Consider the following 21,564-nt stretch of genomic DNA (forward strand, 5'->3'; position numbering starts at 1 on the left):
ATGTAGTTCTGGAACATGTTTTGCTTACAGGCATAGTATATATTTACTCGGCACTCATGTTACAGTGCTTGATCTCTATATTCATTTCTCGGGACTGCAAGGTTTCATCTGCAAATGGAACTGTTTTCTGAATCATATAAAATTTGGTTCAAAAATATTGATATCATTAGTACAGACAGCCACATGGACACACACGCAGCAAGAAAAAATCTATTGAAAAAAAAACTATTGCCTATTGCGATATGTATGTGATTCTCCCTTTTGTTTTACATTATTAGATAGATTTGTTCAGTGGGAACGTAATGAATTTCTGCATTCTGTTTAAAATATTCTGTGGAGAACATTTCCAAATGTGTCGCCTCAGTGACAAAAACTAATGTCAAGTTCAATTCCATTTTATTTTTACTTGTACCACATGTTCCCCTTTTGGTTTTCATATGATCAATGGACTTGCCTTTGCATGTATTTCTGATACGCTCACCGTTTCGAGGACACCTGGTATAATCACTGTTCGATAGCGATTCATAAACGCATACTCATGATATAGTTGGAATGGTAACAATGAACTCTTTTAGCAGAGATTTCTTGTGAATATGGAAAGGGTTTGGGCGCTTTTATATACGTTTCCATTCTTGAATAATGCAATAATAGTAGATTTCGACCAGACACCTGTATCAAAAACTCGATAGAAACTTGTAACAAGAAAGGCCTGATATCAGATAATGAGTATTTAAGCATTTCAACTATAATACAATCATAAACACATAGGTAGGCTCGGAGTCAGTATACTGTGTCTGAGTGGGGTGTTAATGTTAAACTGCGGCATGGCATCTCAGTGGGTTAGCACTATAAATTCGGCATTAATCCGGACTAGTACAAGCAGCCACACATGCGCAACGCAAAACAGATAATTTTGGCTATAAAAGAAAAATTAGCCGACCAAGAGGTGCAAAATGAAGAGGTTTAATGTGTTATAGTGTCAGTGAAAAATTTCCCGGATCAAAATGATCACAGAAAGGACATGCAAACCATTAGTCGGGAAACACGTACGATTCGGAAAAACGCACCAAGTGCATTAACAAAAGGGCCATGGAGCTGCACGCACTGCACGTACAGCTTCACTTTGAAGGGTAATAAAGTGCAGGGTTTTTGACAGTACCAAGATTAACAGAAGTGCAAAGAAACAACGTCATATGCCGCTTGCAGGCAGGTGAATCCCGATCAGATGTTGCCACGGTTTTCAATGTAGCACCAGCACCATCACAAGGCTATGAGATCGATTTCAACAGCATGGGTCAACACGTGATAGGCCAAGGTCGGGACGACCAAGAGTAACCACCCCTGCCCAAGATCGCTAATTCCGACTGCGCCACCTACGTGAAAGGACGACCACAGCCACCTCAACCGCATCCCAAATACCCGGACTGCGCAGAATCTCCGACCAGACCGCACGAAACCGTTTAAGAGCAGCAGGTCTACGAGCAAGACGTCCTGTTCGACGCGTCATATTGAGTCGACAACATCGTCAACAATAAACAGGGTATTTCCTCAACTGCGATGGAGAGATGTCTGGTTCAGCAACGAATCAAGAGTTCTCCTCCGTCGAGGGGATGGAAGAGCACTGGTCTACAGACGTCGGGGAGAACGTTGCGCCGGAAACTGCGTACAGGAAGTGGACAGGTTTGGTCTGGGTAGCGTTATGATATGGGCGGCTATCTCTCATCATGGCAGGACAGGTTTGTTTCATATCCAGGGCAATCATACGGCCCAACGATACATGAACGAAATTTTCCTACCACACATCCTCCCAATTGCAGCCAACGTCAACGCTATATTCCAGCAGGACAACGCTCGACCGCACACAGCACGGATCACAAGAGCCTTTCTACACAACAACAATGTTGATGTTCTCCCCTGGCCCTCCAGAATCCTGGATTTGAACCCGATAAAGCACCCGTGGGATGAATTGGATAGACGTCTCTTCCATGGGCAGGCGATGTCAGGCCGCTATCGATTCCACCGGGGGACATACGCGTTATTGATGATAGCTGACCCTCACCTTGGTCATTTCCTATGTACCGATAACTGGGACGACTACAATCACCAAGTGTTGTCTCCACGACATTTTGGCTCAATACCTTGTTCGGTTCCTCGTATAAATGAATTCTCCTCAAAAAAAGAAAGGTAGGAAAATACATTTATACAAGGAACCGTACAAGGTGCAGCTCCATGGCCCTTTTGTTAATGCACTTGGTGCGTTTATCCGAATCTTACGTGTTTCCCGACTAATAGTTTCGATGTCCTTCTTGTGATCATTTTGATCTGGGGAATTTGTCACTGACACTATAACACATTAAACCTCTTCATTTTGCACCTCTTGGTCGGCTAATTTTCCTTTTATATCCAAAAATATCTGTTTTGCGTTGCTTTTTTTTTAAGAGCATATTTTCCTTCCTCACAAATCTAGCCTTGTGTGTCTGTTTTTTAAGAGTGTATTAAGCCATTATCATCCTCCTCATCATCATTATTATTATTAACAGATTAAAATAAAAAAATGCAGCAAAGAGGGTTTGGGTGATCCTGGCACAGTCAGGCTGGTTATTTTCGGAGAATGTGAAGACTCCCCAACACTGCAGCCTTCTGCATTACCCAGATTGTCAGAAGGGCTGTATTCCTGGTAGCAAACCAGGTCAGTCAACAGATAGGGAGGTACCAAACCTAAGGCACCGAAAACAACTCGGTACTTGGGATGCAAGCGGGACATTTCGAAAGTGAGGTCCGCATAGTTGCCATGTTGCTCAATCTTGTCAATCACATTAGTGTCAAAGAGGACAGGAAATTCAATGATATAAACAAGATCAGGTTTGTTGGCCTGGATACGTCTTAGGCTGTAAATGGGCCTATTCCAAAGAATTTTCTATTTATCATTTTCAATGACGGCCTCTACATATTCCGGGTCTAGCATGGGTGGGCCTCTGTGTCAAAACCACAAGCATGGCGAAGACGGCAATAAAAGGATCGAGCTACACCATCATGTCGTTTAAGATACTGGGTTTGTGCCAAAGCTTGGCATCCACGGACAATGTGCTGGGCAGTCTCATTAAATTCATTACATAATCTATATTTCATATTTTCATTTTGATGCAAAATCACACATTGACGGTTTCGAGTGGGAAGTGACGGGTCCTGAGCAGAAAACAGAAAGCCTTCTTTTCACTTTTCGGGCCAGCCGACCTCATCCAAGCGAAGGACTCTGCAGAGTTGGTTATCTTCTCAACACACGGCACATAAACTCGATGCAGTGGTCCTTCAGAAAGCCTCGCCTTGAGCCATGGCCGATTTGATCGCTTGGATGAGACTGACGCTCATTTTTGTACCGTCTAGCAGTACAGAACTACCAACATTATCAAGACTGACATTGATATTATGTCCCACATCCTTTACTCGTTTTAGAGAACTGTTGAATGCCTTGTTTTCATCGTGAGGCTTGTCATGCTTCACAAGAGGATCATCAGACAAATAAATGTGTGCAAACGTGCACAAAACAATTCTATCATGAAGAGCCTCCACATTAATCAGACCACGCCCACCCATCATAATTGGTAAATATAAGAGATTGAGAGAAGAGCGAGGATGGTGGGATATATTGTCTGCCATGATTCTTCGTGTGAGGGTGTCAATATCCTGAATTTCTTGTTTCCAAAAGAATACAAAAGGACGGGTACAGCATAAGAATTTGTGACTTTGACTTTATTGCGAGCGTTCAGCTCTGAACTCCAGATTTTCTTCAGTCTACATTTGTACTCTGCCCGAAGTTTGTCCTTGATATGGGCATTCTTGAGTTTGTCCCTAATCTGCATCCCTAAGTACGTATAGGCCTGACCTTCCACGAGATGGTCAATAACTCCTCCCCCAAGTAAACTGACTGATCCTCCCTCTTCGACCTTGCCACGTTTCAAATGAAGCATGTTTCAAAGTTTTTTCAGAAGAAAGGCCATTGGCCCACGTACAATACATTACAAAAATCAATTTTGAGACAGATGTGCGTTTTGTCTAACAAATAGAGAGTTGTACATGCATGCATAACATGACACTAGAGAGTATAATTTTCTTAAACATGGGTTATGACAATAATATTTTGGGAAACATCTGTTTCTTAAATGCAGGATATGGACATACTAACATGAAATGGAACTCATCTTCAACAGCTTGCATGTCACAATAATTACAAAGTCTTTGAGAATATTCCACACCACAGCGTCTACCAATATTTTTCGTCAAGGGTAGCTCACCAGGTCGTAACAGGAAAATAATATGTCTATAACGTTGGCTAGATAATTTTGTTAAATAGAATTCAACGTTCAAAAGTAACTTAAATTCTTTATAGAATGTTACGAGATTCACAAACTTTACTATACCATTCTTGTTAATAACAATCTTTTAGTCTTTATACAAAGGTATCAATAAATATTTTACAATCACCAACTTCTTGCGAAATCCAAACAAATCCCAATCCATAATCAAATAACATTTTTTAACATATGTGACCCATGTAATGCGACCAGCATCATCTAGAGACTTCAATAATAAACCAATATTTTATACACCTTTTATGATGATCAACATACAATCCATATCTTCCACAATCTCCTAGTACTGCTGCACTTGTTACATGATTTCCAACACCCAAAACAAACTGACAAAATTTCAAAAGAAATTTTTCAACTGCCGTCATTTTGTTAAAACCCCACACTTCTGACGAGTACAACAATATGGGCTTTATTTGCCTATCAAAAATCTTAAATAAGGCGGAGATAGGGATATTCTTAAAACGAATTCTTATTTGCTTCAATGCAAAGAGAGCTTTATTAGTCTTTTTCACCAGGGTATTGACGCCCGAAGTCAAACACAAACGGTTTGCAAATATTAAACCCAGGTAGCTGTAATAAGTAGAAACTTTAATATTTATGTTTCCAAATTTCCAATTCTCTGTATTTCTGAGTTTGCCACCATTCCTGAAAACTAAAATTTCAGTTTTATCCAAGTTTACTTGCAATCCCCATTTCAAGCAAAATGTTTAAAGTATATCAATCTTTCTCTGTAGACCAATACCGCTGTCATCAAATAAACATAAGTCATTTGCACATAATAATAACAAAATATAACAGAAAGTCCTGTCCAACAAAAATACCTCTCTGTCCTGAAGATTGCAAAATAAGTTCTAGCTCAACAATAGATAAAGAAAACAACAGAGGACTCAATGGACATCCCTGTCTGACACCACTTAAAGTATCAAAGAAACATGTAATTTCATAATTAGATAACTTAACGGCTGATGTAACTTTGGAGTACATATCTTTAATTACCACAAGAACTCTACCATGTAAACCTTTTCCTAACAAAATATACCACAATTTACGATTTACACAATCAAAGGTTGTTTTTTTAAAATCAACAAATAAACAATAAATCGTTCATTTGTCTTAGATAAGTACTTTTGAATCAAACTCTGCAAAACAAAAATATTATCACCTGTGCTATATCCTGTCCGGAGGCCAGCTTAAGATTATGGAAGCTTTTAAAATATGTCACAAAACAAAGTTAGTCTTTTGTTCTAAATAAATGTAAAAAACTTTACCAAATATATCGCTAAGGGTAATACCCCTATAATTATTAACGTCAGCATTGCTCCCTTTCTTATGAAGTGGTTTCAGAAGACCTCGAGCCCAATCCTCTGGGTACTGTCCCCTCTGCAATATAGTGTTATACAACACGACTAAATATGGAATAAGAATAGCTTTACAACATTTAATCATATGTGGAAGAACTGCGCCAGGACCTGCTGCATTCCCATCTTTCAAATCATTTATAGCATTCAAAACCTCTTCATATGTAATATAACTATTTAAAATATCGCAGCCATCACACGAGCTGCAAACAGCATCAACATTTTCTGAAATAAACATTTCAGCATTATTTAGGTTATCAATATCAACATCAAAATCAGTAATGTTCAATATAGTTCAACCACTCATATGTAGATATGGATGATATAGAATGATCCCTTTGACACATGAGATTCTTAATATTACTCCAAAATACCTCAGAGTTAGATGAATTCGACAAAAGATTAATAACAGTACTGTCTTCATAATCACTTATCTATACATATTTCTTAAACGTCTAAATTCATGAAGATAAGTAAAGTCACCAGTGATCCTAAACATATTAAGGGTATCATATTTTTCACGTTTCAGTTTTTCACAATCACTATCATGCCACACAGCATCCACTCTTTGTCGTGATGACGATTCATGTTGCGTTATACCACAAACATCAGCAGCTTTGGTAATACACGATGTTAAATGAAGCATGTTGCATTTGTCGAGTTTAAAGGACATGCCGATATCATTAGAAAAGGACTCGACAAGCAGAATCTGTTTTTGATTGTAGATCCTCCATTGTCATCCATGTAAGGGTGGTGAGTTAGGGGGATCTGTTCTGAGGAGGTCCCGGGTGAGTATTATTATCATTATGAATACCCTGTTTGAAATGACCGTGCCTTTTCTTTGATATGGTGTCACTCGTAGTTCAAATGACCAAAACTTAAATTATGATTATTGAAGCTATGTCAGTTCACAATTACATCATCAAACTTGCTTCTTGTAATACTGATAATATATTTTTGTATGTAGAATTTGTTTTTATGACGTGTTTTTCAACATTGATAAGCAAATAGAAAGCGATAATCGTCTGTCACCTTTGCAATTCATACAACTGGATCAACATCATTTAATATTCAGATAGAAAAATTATTTCTTTATGTTTTTCAGTTCAGCTCATGTTTTCAAAAGAATGTGGTTGAAAGCTATTGAACGTGACTATTGGTCTACATAAATCCTCTTATTTCCCTGTCATTAGAAACAGTTTAAGTTTGTTTACTATTGATATGAAGCTTACAAAGGTTTTTCGTTCCACATAAATATTTTGATCCAGTACAATTTTATAATTCCATTTTGTGTGCTTTCTCAAATATCTATAAATTTAAAACAAAAAAATATTATCATGTGCATACAGGGAATCCAACCTAATCACATTTTAGGTGAAAATACAACTCCACTTTATTTATTACAGGAAACAACATTTATTTGGAAACATTACCAAATAGGATTACACAATATGTTTGTGATAATATAGGCTTTATAACAGGCGTAATTTCGACAATGCGCTAATATTACGACTCATTGCAATGGGCCTTTCGCAAACATTGTAAGAATGGAGCAATAGACGTGAACTAGCCAAGCAGCATAGAGTCCAAAAATGCTCAGTGAGAATACTAGTAACTGGAAATGATTGCATTAATATCCTTGCCCTTTTGGGTAATATATGTACATAACGCTGAGCAGTTAGATGAAGTGTAAGTAAGGAAGCGAATGTATCTATTCTATGTCACAGATAATTAAAGATAGTTAATATCTTGGCACAACGCATTGTAAATATTTGAAAGTATGAATTCTATGGTTTGATTTTTCCCGCGATCTTTAAAAAAATTGGATTATATTACTAACTGTGACCGTCTGACAAGATAAGTCCGATTATTTTTTTTAAGAACATGGAAATAACAATGTTATCAATTTTCTTTCGTGCAAAATCATGTATTACTGATTACGTATTACTGATTACTGATTTATTACACTCCTAAATTTACTGGTAATCTCAAAGCTTCCTAAACATGTTTACATTAGATAAGATTGTCACATGACGTGTGCACTAGGCTATTGTACATTTCCAAGTAATACGCTCACGTTTTCGCGGAACTCAACCTCGGTAAATCCTACAGTTCTTCAATACTCTTTGTTTACTCATAAACAAAAAAATGGAAGATTATCTTATTGAAAAGGTATGTTTTATTCCTCATCAGCCATACACTGTGTAGGTGCACAAGGAGATGTTATGTTCAAATATTTTCATAAAGATTTGGGCATCTGAAGTTTGGTTATTTTCTTCTGTATATCTGCTGTTTCAGTTGTGACCCCCATTGGTCTTGTTATCTAATTACTATATGCATATATATATACGGTCTTTGTCATCATTAATGTATTATCACCTTGTCACTATGGAAACTGTTGGAAAGGCTGCGGCTGTTGTTCTTACGAATTCATAATTATCGTGTTTGTTGTATTATTTCTATGAAATCACAGCCATGTGATCATTTCGTCCCTCGACGCAAGAAGTGTCTGCAGATTGACGGTACGTATATTCTGATGTACAAACGCTAAAGGATATAAATCGATTTTCATATCACGTATGAGTGAGTGAGTGAGTGAGTGAGTGAATTTTGTTTAACGCCGATTTGAATATTCAGATTCTGGTAGGGCCACCAACCTCATCCAAATGTAATGTGTGTTAAACTTCCTGGTCTAGGGCTGCTCAACACGTGAGGTCATAAATCACCAGTGTTTGATAACGTCTGCAGTGCAGGCAAGATACTGGCCAATAGGTGTAACAGATGGATTGTGTGGCAGGTTTTCAATACTGAGAGGAAAGTAAAACACGATATCGTATTACTAATTGTAACACTTCTTCCTCAGTCTGAGGTGATACTGGTAAGTTATATTGATTTTGAAAACAACAACTTTTTAAATGTATATGCTCTGTTAGAGCTGTCATTGTATGAGCTAATGGTATTATTTTACGGAAACATTTGCAAACATTTTGAGACAAACACTATATATTCTATTCCAACCACTTCTTGCTGGTTATGTTCGCCTAGTGTTATGTATATAGAACTGAATTTACATGACAATTCAAGTTTGGGTGCTATAAAGTGTCATATCACATAAAAAATATTCCTGTCTTCTAAAATAGAACCGACTGTGTCTATTCTGAGGGTTGATAAATAATATCGATCACAATTCATTTTTTCAATGTATCATGATAATCTGTACATGACGACATGTTTTTCTATTTAACTGATACCTTACGCCGCTAGTTGTCTTTAAATGTATTAACCGAGGGGTTACATACGAGAATGAAAGGGTGACGTTATTGTTGTTTTATTACCAATATGGTTAGAAATAACCGAATTCATAAAAATCGTATGTGCACTTCACGCCCCTGTTTCACACGAAAGTATGAAATGTGCTCCATATATAGATGAAATTGGCAGTAAAAGGAATAAGTAAAGTAAATATAAGCGACAAAACCCTTTTTTCATATTCATAAGAAATCTCTGCCAAAGCTGAATCGAATGTACTATTGCGAGTAATGAGGGATATTGCAGACCGAGAAGGTAAAAATGGTATTTTGCCACAACATATGATTATCTGAGGGTATCCTATGGTTACATGAAATAATAACACTTGATTTCAGGCAAAGAACAGTAAGAAAAAACATCCCATATGGAACACCTGGCCGTTGTCCTGACACGTACAAGTTGACATTTGTGCTTGATGTGATAATCATGTTATCTGACAAGACAAGAGAAATTTCCACAAAAATCAACTCCCTCTTCACTTTTCATACAAGGACGTGGACCACATACTGCATTGTTACATTACCAGATGTATAAAAAAGAAATATTAGCACGAGGCGAATCGCGAACATTTCACATTGAAATGAACGACATAGTTCACGAGCGTTAGATGTTCAAGAAATATCACGTGACAAGTTTATTTACATATTGATATTCGTTTCCAATTCTTGCTTCAGAACTCCTACTTTCTTTGAAGGGGAATCTCTAAACCTCTGGAAGACAAGGCGGTGACATGGGTAAGTGATAGTTATGTCATTCTCACCTTGTAATTGGGTCTAATTATGGTGACGAGCCTTTTTAGCAGACACCGCAAATTGGCATGTGTTGTGTGGTACCCACATAGGAAAGTCCTTAAAATGTGCTTATGCCAGGTTTTCTTGTGACGACGGGATGTCACTTCTCAATTTGTTTTCTCTATTTCTGTTTTATTGTGACGATATTAGCCACACATGACTTATCCATGAAATCTTACTTAAACCTGGTGAGGATGAACCTCCTTAATGTATCCCTAAAGTAAAAGAATAGGAACATTTAGAAATGATCCAAATTTTGTAAAATTATAATACTGTTATTTTACCCCATCAATATGTCTCGTAACTGAACCCTATAACCCTGTATGTTTATTTACTGAAGCCACTGCTCGGTAAATCTGTTGATATATATAGTATATTTGCATGTAGTGATAAAAATGTTGATGAATTAATGCTGTACCTCTAATGCCGATGATAGCGCTCTGAGAGAAATAAAGCATATTCTGCATGTATGTATGCTTTTTAGAGTATTTTAAATTGTTGTCACCTCATAGTGTCACATAAATCCATACTGATTGGGGAAAATGTCATTAACCAGAATTTTAAGGTTTTCGACAGTTAGTATCTTTTTATTTATGGCTAAAATGGTTAAGGCATACATAAAAGTAACCAGGGTGATCACGTAAAAAAATCCTATTAGGGCTGATGGTTTATAGTCCATGTTTTAAATAGTTCTGTAATTGAAATAAGAAAATGCCCTTAAAATAACATAACATCTGTTATATTTCTAGAATTGTTTTACTGTTTTATGGGTGTTTAAATACTCTATCTTATTTTCTCGTTGATACATAGCTGAAAGGTAAACTCTAAACACATTTTGTTTTCTCTGGATACAACTGGCGTGTATGAAAACGATGGAAACGTCAGATTGAAATAATTACAAACACGTTGAAATCCATTAGTCACTGCTGTCTTCATTGAATTTGTTCAGTATTGTATGATTGTTAATTGATAAACACATCTCTCACTTTTTAATTACAGATGAACAGGGACGTCAATCTAATAAAAACATGGATTGTTTTTCGCGTGTCTCTACATGGTACCAGAACCGATTCAGAACTCTTGGAACCCTGATTGGCTCCAATCCTATCAAGCTGATCGCGTTGTCATTACTCGTGACTGCTGGTCTTAGCTGTGGGATGTTGAGACTGACATCGGAGTCGGACACAGAAACTCTGTATACCCCAGTGGGAAGCCAGGCGTCCAAGGACAGAGCGAAGATCCAGGCTGTATTTAAAGACGACACCGGCAACAACTTCTCCCCACGTTCATTGACAAAATCCGATCTGTATGGAGACGTTATATTTTCAGCTGCAAATGTTATTGACTCAATGTCTACTATAAAATTCTATATAGATTATATCAAGAACATACATGTAACGCAAAACAATATTGAGTATGCATACTCTGATGTATGTGCCAGACAAGATGGAAACTGCTACAGATCTGGGGATACATTCAATGACACTATTACCGTTGGCATAACTTATCCAGTGTGGAACAATGTAGATTTATCTCAAATCTTAGGGAAAGTCCATGCAAACCAAGGTAAATTAGTTTCAGCGGGGTATCTGAAAGTAACCTTCCACCTGAGGCAGGACTCGGACACCCTTCGTGCTGCAGCGGTTGCCTGGGAAGATGAGTTTATTAAAGTAATGTCAAGTTTGAGACCTGACAACGTAACCATCAACTATGCCACATCGCAGTCACTGGACAAGGAACTAAATGCCAACACTGGCGGCGACATCACTTACTTCTCAATAACGTTCACGTTGATGATCGCGTACGCAACAATTGTCGCTGGTGGAGACATGGTGTCATCGAGGACATGGGCGTCCTGGGCGGGTGTTCTAGCAGCTGGAATGGGGATAGCGTCTGCCTTTGGTCTTGTCAGTCTGTGTGGAATGAAGTTTGTCAACATTGTTGGGACGATGCCATTTCTGGTCCTAGGTATCTGCATATCTACAATATACACGTAGAACGCTCCTAATTGATTCAATAAAGTAAATATAAATTACAGCCTACTTTCATCAAGCCTTGTGACATCATTTACTTCACAATAACGTTAAATAAAGCTCAGTCACATGAATGATGTCCGATGCAATTCCCTATTTTGAATTATACCATATGTTCCCGTGGGTGTTTTTTCATCTGAACTGAATTGACTTGCCTTTACATTGGATTGTGATTCATAAACACATGCTCATTATATAGTCGGAATCGTACAATCGACTCAGCTTTTGACGGAGGTATCTTTTGAATGTGGAAAGGGTTATATTGCTTTTATTTGAAACTGATTTTACAACAGGTATTGGTGTGGACGACATGTTCCTGTTGATGTCCAGCTGGGCGGAGACCTACCCTCACCAAGACAAGTCCGTGTCCGAGAGGATGGGAATGACCTTTGCCGCGGCGGGTATCGGTATCACCATCACGTCCCTCACTGATCTCCTGGCCTTCATAATTGGAACATCATCCGTCTTCATCAGCGTCCGGAATTTTTGTGTATATACAGGTATTGATTCTCATTCATGAATGAATGAATGAATGAATGAATGAATGAATGAATGAATGAATGAATGAATGGGGGTGGAATTATAATTCATAATGTGAGGGAGGGAGTTATTTCCATCATGGCAATGCTAACATAGAAGATCAGTATTCCATTTAATATACATGTACAGATTTTTTATTAAATTATGCTTTTTCATATACTGACTATGTATCGTTCTACAAATGATGCCATATATGTTCTCCCAGGAGTGGCCGTCATCTTCTCCTACCTGTACCAGTGCTTCTTCTTCGCACCCTGTCTAAGTCTTCACGGACGCCGGGTAGAGGAAAAGCGCCACTGCCTGACCTGCCTGAGGGTGAAGAGTCGGAAGGACTACAAGAAGGAGAAGAAAACATTTCTCCAAGTGTACTTATGTGGAGGAGCACCTCCTAATAAAAGGGGGCAGGATGAAAGCATATGCGAGACTGGTCCAAGAAAAGTACTCCCAGTCATACTCCTTCATGTTGTTGGTAAAATAACAGTCATAGTTGTGTTTTTAGCATACCTTGGTGTCGCGATATATGGTGTTGTGAACCTGAAGCAAGGTCTTGATTTAAAGAATCTGGTTTCACCATCCTCCCATTTCTATTCCTATACTGATACCAAAGACACGTACTTTCCCAATACTTTCCCAATTCCTTTCATATTTGAAGACTCGACCAACTATTGGAACAAAGAAACAATAGCACATATTAACAAATTGCTTGCTGATGCACAAACAGATAGTGAAGTAAATTCATTATCATCCATTTGTTGGTTGAATAATTACATAAACTCTCCAAATTTTAACAATAGGAGTGAGACAAATTTTGTATCAGGAGTGCACATCTTTCTGAATATTACACCAACATTCCAAAACGACGTGGCTTTTGACGGTAACGGTGGGCATATCATTGCGAGTCGCTGTTATCTGTTCTCTGATGATATCAAGGACTCAAATGAGCAGGCTAGAGTGATGACTCGGATGCGAGAGCTGACCGATAGCTCTCCCCTGTCAGTTTACACTTACTACCCTGCCTTCATTTTCTTCGAGCAGTACGTCGCCATCCTGCCCAGCACTCTTCAGACGGTGGGGGTAGCTCTTGTCGTTATGACGGTGGTCACGTGTATCTTCATGCCACACCCCCTCATGATAATACTAGTTGTTCTCAACATTGTATCCATTCTGATCGGGATATTCGGCTTCCTGTACTTCTGGGATCTTAGTCTCAGCTCGATCACCATGATCCATCTCATTATGTCTGTCGGCTTCTCGGTTGATTTCAGCGTCCACGTCTGTTCGGCCTTCATGCTGGGGACAGGTAGCACTCGTCATGAAAAAGCCAAATATGCTATTGTCCATGCTTCTGGTCCCATACTAAATGGTGCCCTCTCCTCCTTTCTTGGTGTCATCATCCTGGTTTTTTCTGAGTCCTACATCTTCAAATCCTTCTTCAACATAATGCTCACGGTCATGTTGTTCGGTATGCTGCATGCAGTGTTTCTTCTTCCAGTGATTCTGTCCCTAATTGGACCGATGGGCTCACCTGGAAAAAATCCTGACCCACCTCGTCGAGCTGTTTCAGTAGTTGGAGAAACAACTAATTAACATACTTACTCTTCTGAAACATTGAATATCATTTTGTTATACATTTGATGAATTCTATGCTCAAGGCCATTGGCAACAAACATGTTCATGAGACGATAATTATTCTGTAGATAATATATTAGAAAATATACTTTATTGTTCACCGTTTCTTAGAATATTGAGAGGGGTTGTTCAAAACACAAACCTTTTAATCAAGTTTCGTCTGGAGCTCGTCTCGTTTTACGTATTTACAGCTAACCAATGAATGAACACGTGTTTCCAAAGGATCTTTAAAACACAGATTTAACGTGTTTCATCGGGTTTTAGTAAACGAGGATGCGTTTGAACGTTAATACTTTCTTTTCAAAAACCCGTTTTAGTTAACAAAACTTCCAGATGATAGAGGAAATGGGGAACTATAATATGATATCGGCAACCAACTATCCAGTGTGGATCTGCTCACTCCATAACCAAAAAAGCATGTTTACCTCTAGCAAGTTCATTATAATTTATTCCACTTTAAAATATAAATATAGTATTCCACCTGATTTTTAATGTCGATATTGTTGTTGAAATGTCACAGTTGTTACCAAAAACATAACACAGGAGATGTGAATGAAATGAGTAGACAAGTTCACGTGTGCAGTTATAGAGTTACTGACTGATTGTCAATGTTCAAACTATGATTTGCCGCGAATAGCTGCAAAATTGCTGATGCGGCGTTAAGCAATATTCACTCACTCAAACTATGATACTTTTTGACGACATTTTAAACCCGAGCGAGCATGGGAACCCATTCTTTATTTGATTTTCTGATACGAAAATCTGTGCTTAACTTTTGTTGTCAAAATTTCAATAAATTGTCTATTTAATGGAAACATCTATATGCCTTAATCATCCGTTTTTGAAGAATGCAATTGTTCAACAGACAGTTTTTAATCACTTGTTATCAAATATTTGTCTGCCATTAATATAGATAGCCTAGGTGTTGTTTTTAAACGAAATAAAATACAATTACTTTTGCTAGAAAAAGATTACATATACTCTTTATACAAATATACTATACACATATTTCGCATATCGCAAAGTATGCCGTCATATTGAATGAAGGTAAAATATACTTACGACAGGTATGGAGCTATCTTAGATCTACGATAAACTTAAGATATCTTAGGGCTACGATAGTTTCGAAAATAGGCTACGATAGCCTACGATTTCCTTACGATAACTTTACGATAATTTTAGGGCTACGATCGTTTCGAAAATCTAGGCCCTGTGCTTTAAATACTTTTTACATTGGGGACAGTCCAGTTTGCCTTCAGTCACTGAGGACCGCCTCCGTGGTCGAGTGGCAGAGCGTCAGCCCGGAGTTCGATCGCGATCCCTGGCCGCGTCATACCAAAAGACGTTAAAAGATGGTACTTAAATTGTTGTAACTCTGTCTGGCGCTCGTCATTAAGGACTATACTGTGTCTGAGTGGGGTATTCATGTTAAACTGCGGCATGGTAGCTCAGTGTGCTAAACCGGCATGTGATAAATCGGCATCAGTCTGGACTAAACTTTACTATTTATTCAGATACATTATTGTTTGAAGTGAAAATATCATTATCATTATTATTTATCATCTATCTCTTCGATAGAAAATGAGATTAATATATTACCCTGAGAAAGGTTACAATGTGGCAGTTTATGAAGAATAACAAATGAATAACATATTTGTTTGTTTGAAATTTGATTCTGAGTTCCCTTCTGCAATTTGCAATGATCAATAGCATCGAAGTTATATCTGCTTTGTTTCTAACTAATAATAATCATCAATGTAGAGAAGAGCCAGAGATACAGATACATAACACATTGATCTACACTTAAATATTTTTATCAAAATACAAAATAACCGATCTAATGATTGTTTGATTCATTTGCAAATAAAGTTTATACTCGTACATCTTCGTATATTGAGGGGAGCACGGGTGGCCCAGTCGTCTATGGCGCCGCGATTCGTTGTGCAGAGTTGCATCCCTTGGGCACGCCAGAAACCTATGATAGTGGGTTCGAATTCCGGTTCGCCCCGATTATGTTTCTAGGTTTGTCAGCACCATACCCGTGCTCGTGGGTTTCACCGAAGTGGTAAACGTCTGAGACCTGCATCATTTTGGGCTTTCCTCCCACATTCAGCTGACACGCCGCGATAAAACTGAAATACTGTTAAAAGCGGCGTTAAACCCAACTCACTCACTCACTCGTATATTGAAGTGACATGCCCTTCCGTCTGTTACTATAATGTTAGTATGACTCATGTTACTATGACGGGATTCAAGGTTTCTCAAGCCATCAAAAATGGATCTTTGAGTTGAAACTTAATCTTCTCAAAAAGGATCTGCCGCCTGCACCTAGTTTGTGTAGTACTAGGTTTGTTCAAGGCACTTGGTCAGCAATCAAATAAAGTTGTCATATTGGAGAAGAAGAAAACGTGGGTCATCCGTCGAAAGCATCTTCTCAGAAACCACTGGACCGGTAAAGCTAAATCTTGACATGCTTCTTTTCACCAGTCATGACACCTAAATTTGTCCAAGTGGTTCGAAACTGATTTTCAATTTGACCTCAACGCAGCCACATTAAAAAATCCTATTCATGGCCATTACCCAGTCATGCTCTTTTGAAAATATAATGAAATGAAAATCATGTGTAGTTAGCAGTTGGGCTCAACATATGTCGTCCATATTTAAAAGTTTGGCCTTGATTTGAACTTTGCAGTACGGCCAAAATGAAAATGGAAACTGTTTTATAGACATTACTCAGCCATTTCTGTTCAAAATATCATGATAATTGGTATGAGTGTAGTTAGTAGTGGAGCTCAGCACATACTTTCCGTTTTTATTTATATTTTAAGTTTGGCCGCAATGGCAGTTATAATGAAAAAGATATTTAGACTGCTCAGCGCCATTTCTGCTTAAAGTGTACTGTTATGCTCTAGAATTATCTCAAGATGCATTTGGCTTAATTGACATCTTCTTTGAAAGTGTCAGACTGTGGAAGCTGAGGCTAAAAACATCACATTATGTTCAAATCATTTGGATTTTACTGTATATTCATAAGCACTTGAAACAATTGTGTAGCATTAGAACAAAGTCTCCTAAGAAGATATATATCACTGAAAGTTGAAACTTTCTGTAAAGTTAAGTCAATCGTTGTGCTTTGCAAAATGTTATACAACAGTATTCTTGCAGATTTGGAAACGTTGTGGTACTTTTGTTGTTTTTGTTAAATGTATTTATGCGTTTTTCTTCAGTATTTATGCAGAAAAAAATTTAGTAGTAATGCTGACAGCAACTTTATACGTGACTGTCTTTCTTATTCCTACTCTGTAAATATGCTTTTATGATCAGCTTCACAAAGTATTCACTCATGTGTATCAAATGAGGTGCAAAACAGCACAAACATATTCCCGTAATATCCAATGATGTAATATTAGTGTCATGTAATCTATATAATTTGTTACAATGTACAATTCGAGTGTTGAAAATAAAGTCAATAGATCAAGTTATCGTTTCATGTGAAATGTTTCCGTATCTGAAACGGTAAGAAAGAAGGTTGATAGTAGATTTACAAGTATTCGACAGCGTCCTTACATTTTACGATGGTCAGTAAAGTGTCAATCCATCTGGAGCCGAGTGATCACTTCAGCTTACCTGTAGCCAACTTTCCCTTTATGTCGAGCAATAATCCAGCGTATAATAACTAGCTGTACATGTAAAACAACCAGCTTTACATGAAAAGGGCAGTCTTTACGCGGAATGAATGTAGCATCTTCTGACGCTATCCGGTAACCATACGCGATTAACGTGTGTATGTTTACGCATATGTTATTTATCAATAATTTCGACACTGATGTCATGGAGGAATATATATATACACAAAAACACGAGTCAATTGAGCAAATTGCTTCGCTGTAACATGACAGTACAATAAGCAGGGAAACTTGATAAGTACTTTTCGATTGTTGTTTTGACTAAAACAAACGATTTCTCTATTAAGCAATTCCATGAGAGGCTCAGAACTTTGTCAAACATCTAAGCTCTGCTACACACGTACACTGACAGTAACACATGCAAGTTAAGTATTATGATTTAAAAGAACAATGTTTAATACACAGCGCCATACTTTTTTTTCAAATGCTAGTATTGGTCTTTCCTTATATTAATTTCTTACAACCCACTCAAACATTGAACAGAACCAATACTGCTTTACTCAAAAGAATTCATGTTTACCTTTTTCATGGTACAATGGAGATAAACCTACTGTGTTTTTAATGTAGATCTAGAGATGCGCGTTCTATTCCAAACTCAATTATACGCGGTCGAATCTTCAGGTAACCATCTCTATATTGCAAACACGGTATCTTTACCTCCAAATTGAATCAAGTTGTGATGTGAAACTGATATAGTTTGTTTCAAATAATATGAATGCCATGTTGGCAAAAAAGATGTTCAAAGACATGATATTTGTGACAAAACTGTGAATACGTTCATATAAAAAATAACAATTCATTATTTCGAAGGTTTTCATATGCAATGTTATCGACAAATTGAGACACAATGTTTTTCCAAGAAAGCAATTGGTCATATGTCATACAAATCATGTTTCAACAAAAGTACGATTGAATATACAATGCCATTTAGAAAGTGGTCAAATGTAACAAATGTTATATTTGGGATAACACTTTCTTAGTACAGATTCTCGTACTTTTTGGAGTTGAGGCCCGTCCGGGATTCGAACCCACACTTGCCAGAGTGAGCACCTAACGCCAGCACACAAAGTCAGCGATCTCACCCACGCAGCCACCGAGGCTTCAACATAAATGAAAGTCCGACAACTGGTCGTCTAGATCACGTACTTTGAGTACCCCTCTGACAAGTGTAAATTGGCACGGCGCCCATGGCCGAAAGCTATGATTACACATTGCCATTTAGAAAGTGGTCAAATGTAACAAATGTTATGTTTGGGATAACACTTTCTTAGTAAAGTACAGATTCTCGTACTTTTTGGAGTTGAGTCCCGTCCGGGATTCGAACCCACACTTACCAGAGTGAGGCACCTAATCGCCATCAAACTTTCTAAATGGCATTGTGTATTAATAGCTTTCGGCCATGGGAGCCGTGCCAATTTACACTTGTCAGAGGGGTACTCAAAGTACGTGATCTAGACTACCAGTTGTCGGTCTTTCATTTTTGTGGAAGCCTCGGTGGCTGAGTGGGTTAGATCGCTGACTTTGAGCGCTGGCGATTAGGTGCCGATTATGGATGATAGCCGTCAAGGGAGATTTGGTTTAGTTGCTCGATAGAACTACTTGGTGGTGTCTAACGTTTGATGGGTATATCGATGACGTCACAACGCCGCTGAAAATGTCGGCCAACAGTGTGAAGAGTAACATCTGTTGCCAACTTCACCACAAGAGAGTAAATTATTAAACTAGATTTGTATACATATGGGTCCTGGATAACAGTTCAAGATCCCTTTAATTTGAACGTATCGGTGTTGGGGTGAAATTGGGTTTAACGTGCGTTCAAAATTGATTTACTTACATAGCTACGTGCGTGCACGTGTGTGTGTGTGTGTGTATGTGTGCGTGCGTGCGTGCGTGCGTGTATGTGTGTGTGCTAGTCTGGACAAATGCCGATTTTATAGTGCAAGCCCACTGAGATATCAAGTCACTTATAACATGAATACTCCACTCAGACACAGTATACTGACTCCGAGCAGACCAGTCCTTGTTTTAGTTCCTTAATGCCGAGCGCCAAGCAGGGTAATAACAAGTACCATTTCCGGGAGGACGCTCTACCACTAGACCACGGAGGCGGCTTGAACGTATCGAATGTGACTGACGTCCTTGAAATAGGGTGCGGTTACGGCAATCACTTTTTTCAAATATGAATAGTTGATAAAGCAGCTCAAAATCAAGGGTAACCTTTTGGTTGATTCTAGCAGAAGCTGAAAAATTCGTTTAAATAAAATATCATTATCAAAGGAAATTGGAAAGGGAAATGCTTGCTATAAATACGTTAATTTCATTTTTGCTGTAGTTAAACGATAAAACTAGTACATACATATATAGAGGTTATCACGCTTGTGTGTTTGGGGATGGTAAATATCCTGCATTAGGAATAAACATTGTATTTAGCGAGCCTTGGCAATATTCCAGCTATATGACGGCGGTCTGTAAATAATCGAGTCTGGACCAGACAATCCGGTGATTGACAACATGAGCATCGATCCACGCAATTGTGACCGATGACATGCATCAACCAAGTCACCGAGCCTGACCACCCGATCCCGTAAGTCGCCTTTTACGACAAGCATAGTCGCCTTTTACGGCAAGCATGGGTTGTTGAAGACATATTCTACCCCGGATCTTCACGGGCTTATAATATGATAAATATTTATACATACATATGTGATCATGCATGCTGGTTGACAGTATTTGTTAAATAAATGACAATTGTTCGGTTAGATCAACTTTATAGCCTAGCTCTTGTTGACCCTCGTTGATTGATGAAACGGCCTGGCAAATTTATTTTCACAGTTCTGCCCTAGTCATATATTAGTTGATGCTTGGTGAGGCAGCTTTATTCTTTGATGAACAAGCCCGGGGTGTCAGGAAGTAGGGGTTCGACTATGACACTCGATAGTCGATAACATAAAAGTGTCATGTGTGTCGATACTCGAGTAGAAACAACCATAAGTCCCTATTCTAGACCCACAGGAAGTAACCTAAGTGCGTATTATCATCAGACGAGTACCCCATCCTGTCATTCCTCATAAATAATGTTTGTTTATTGGTTTTCTCATCGTTGTTGCTATACAAAGAGGCAACCAGCATAACAATTTTGTTGAAGAAAATATGGTACACATGTTGTATATTAATAGGTATTTTGTCGCATAATTGTAAGCAGAATTAATGCAAAAATATCTAAATCTTTTGGAGTTGTATCTTGATTTTTATTATAGTTTGAATAGGTCTACCCTATTAACACAGATAGCAATAAGTCGTACGCTTATCTGTCATTTTAACCACGACAAATTCATAAATGATTCAACCGTTAGAGCAGGACATACTTAACCATTGCGTGAACACCTAGTGTCATAACTGATTTTCAGTGATCACGCCATACAATTATCACCTGTGGTTTTCCTCTTACGCCCAGTGATATCGAACCTGTATATTAACGCTACATTAAATATCGTTAATTTATGTGCCTCTATATCAATACATCACTTGCATATACTTTGTATTACCATGATAACGCTACATTAAATATCGTTAATTAATGTGCCTCTCTATTAATACATCACTTGCATATACTTTGTATTACCATGATAACGCTACATTAAATATCGTTAATTAATGTGCCTCTCTATTAATACATCACTTGCATATACTTTGTATTACCATGATAACGCTACATTAAATATCGTTAATTAATGTGCCTCTCTATTAATACATCACTTGCATATACTTTGTATTACCATGATAACTCTACATTAAATATCGTTAATTAATGTGCCTCTCTATTATTACATCACTTGCATATACTTTGT

The 21,564-nt window shown here is 37.9% G+C and overlaps 1 protein-coding gene across 3 annotated transcripts in view; it reads left to right on the plus strand.

Annotated features, from left to right (window-relative positions):
• The window catches only part of LOC124129187 (patched domain-containing protein 3-like), a 76,985-nt gene extending 61,618 nt beyond the window's left edge, over positions 1–15,367 (plus strand). The window contains exons 1-5 of one of the 3 annotated variants that reach the window (XM_046492696.2): positions 7,809–7,900; positions 9,712–9,771; positions 10,828–11,796; positions 12,155–12,361; positions 12,607–15,367. In XM_046492696.2, coding sequence (XP_046348652.1) covers positions 9,768–9,771; positions 10,828–11,796; positions 12,155–12,361; positions 12,607–13,988 — 2,562 coding nt within the window. In that variant the 5' untranslated portion in view covers positions 7,809–7,900; positions 9,712–9,767 and the 3' untranslated portion in view covers positions 13,989–15,367. Of the gene's footprint in view, positions 1–7,808; positions 7,901–8,131; positions 8,607–9,711; positions 9,772–10,827; positions 11,797–12,154; positions 12,362–12,606 lie in introns of those variants that run through there. The other 2 variants (XM_046492694.2, XM_048383935.1) reach the window with 2 other exon arrangements.
• Positions 15,368–21,564: the final 6,197 nt, after the last annotated feature.

Source organism: Haliotis rufescens, unplaced genomic scaffold (genome assembly GCF_023055435.1).
Source record: "Haliotis rufescens isolate VD_foot unplaced genomic scaffold, xgHalRufe1.0.p SCAF_5, whole genome shotgun sequence".
In the NCBI taxonomy this organism is placed as follows: domain Eukaryota; kingdom Metazoa; phylum Mollusca; class Gastropoda; order Lepetellida; family Haliotidae; genus Haliotis; species Haliotis rufescens.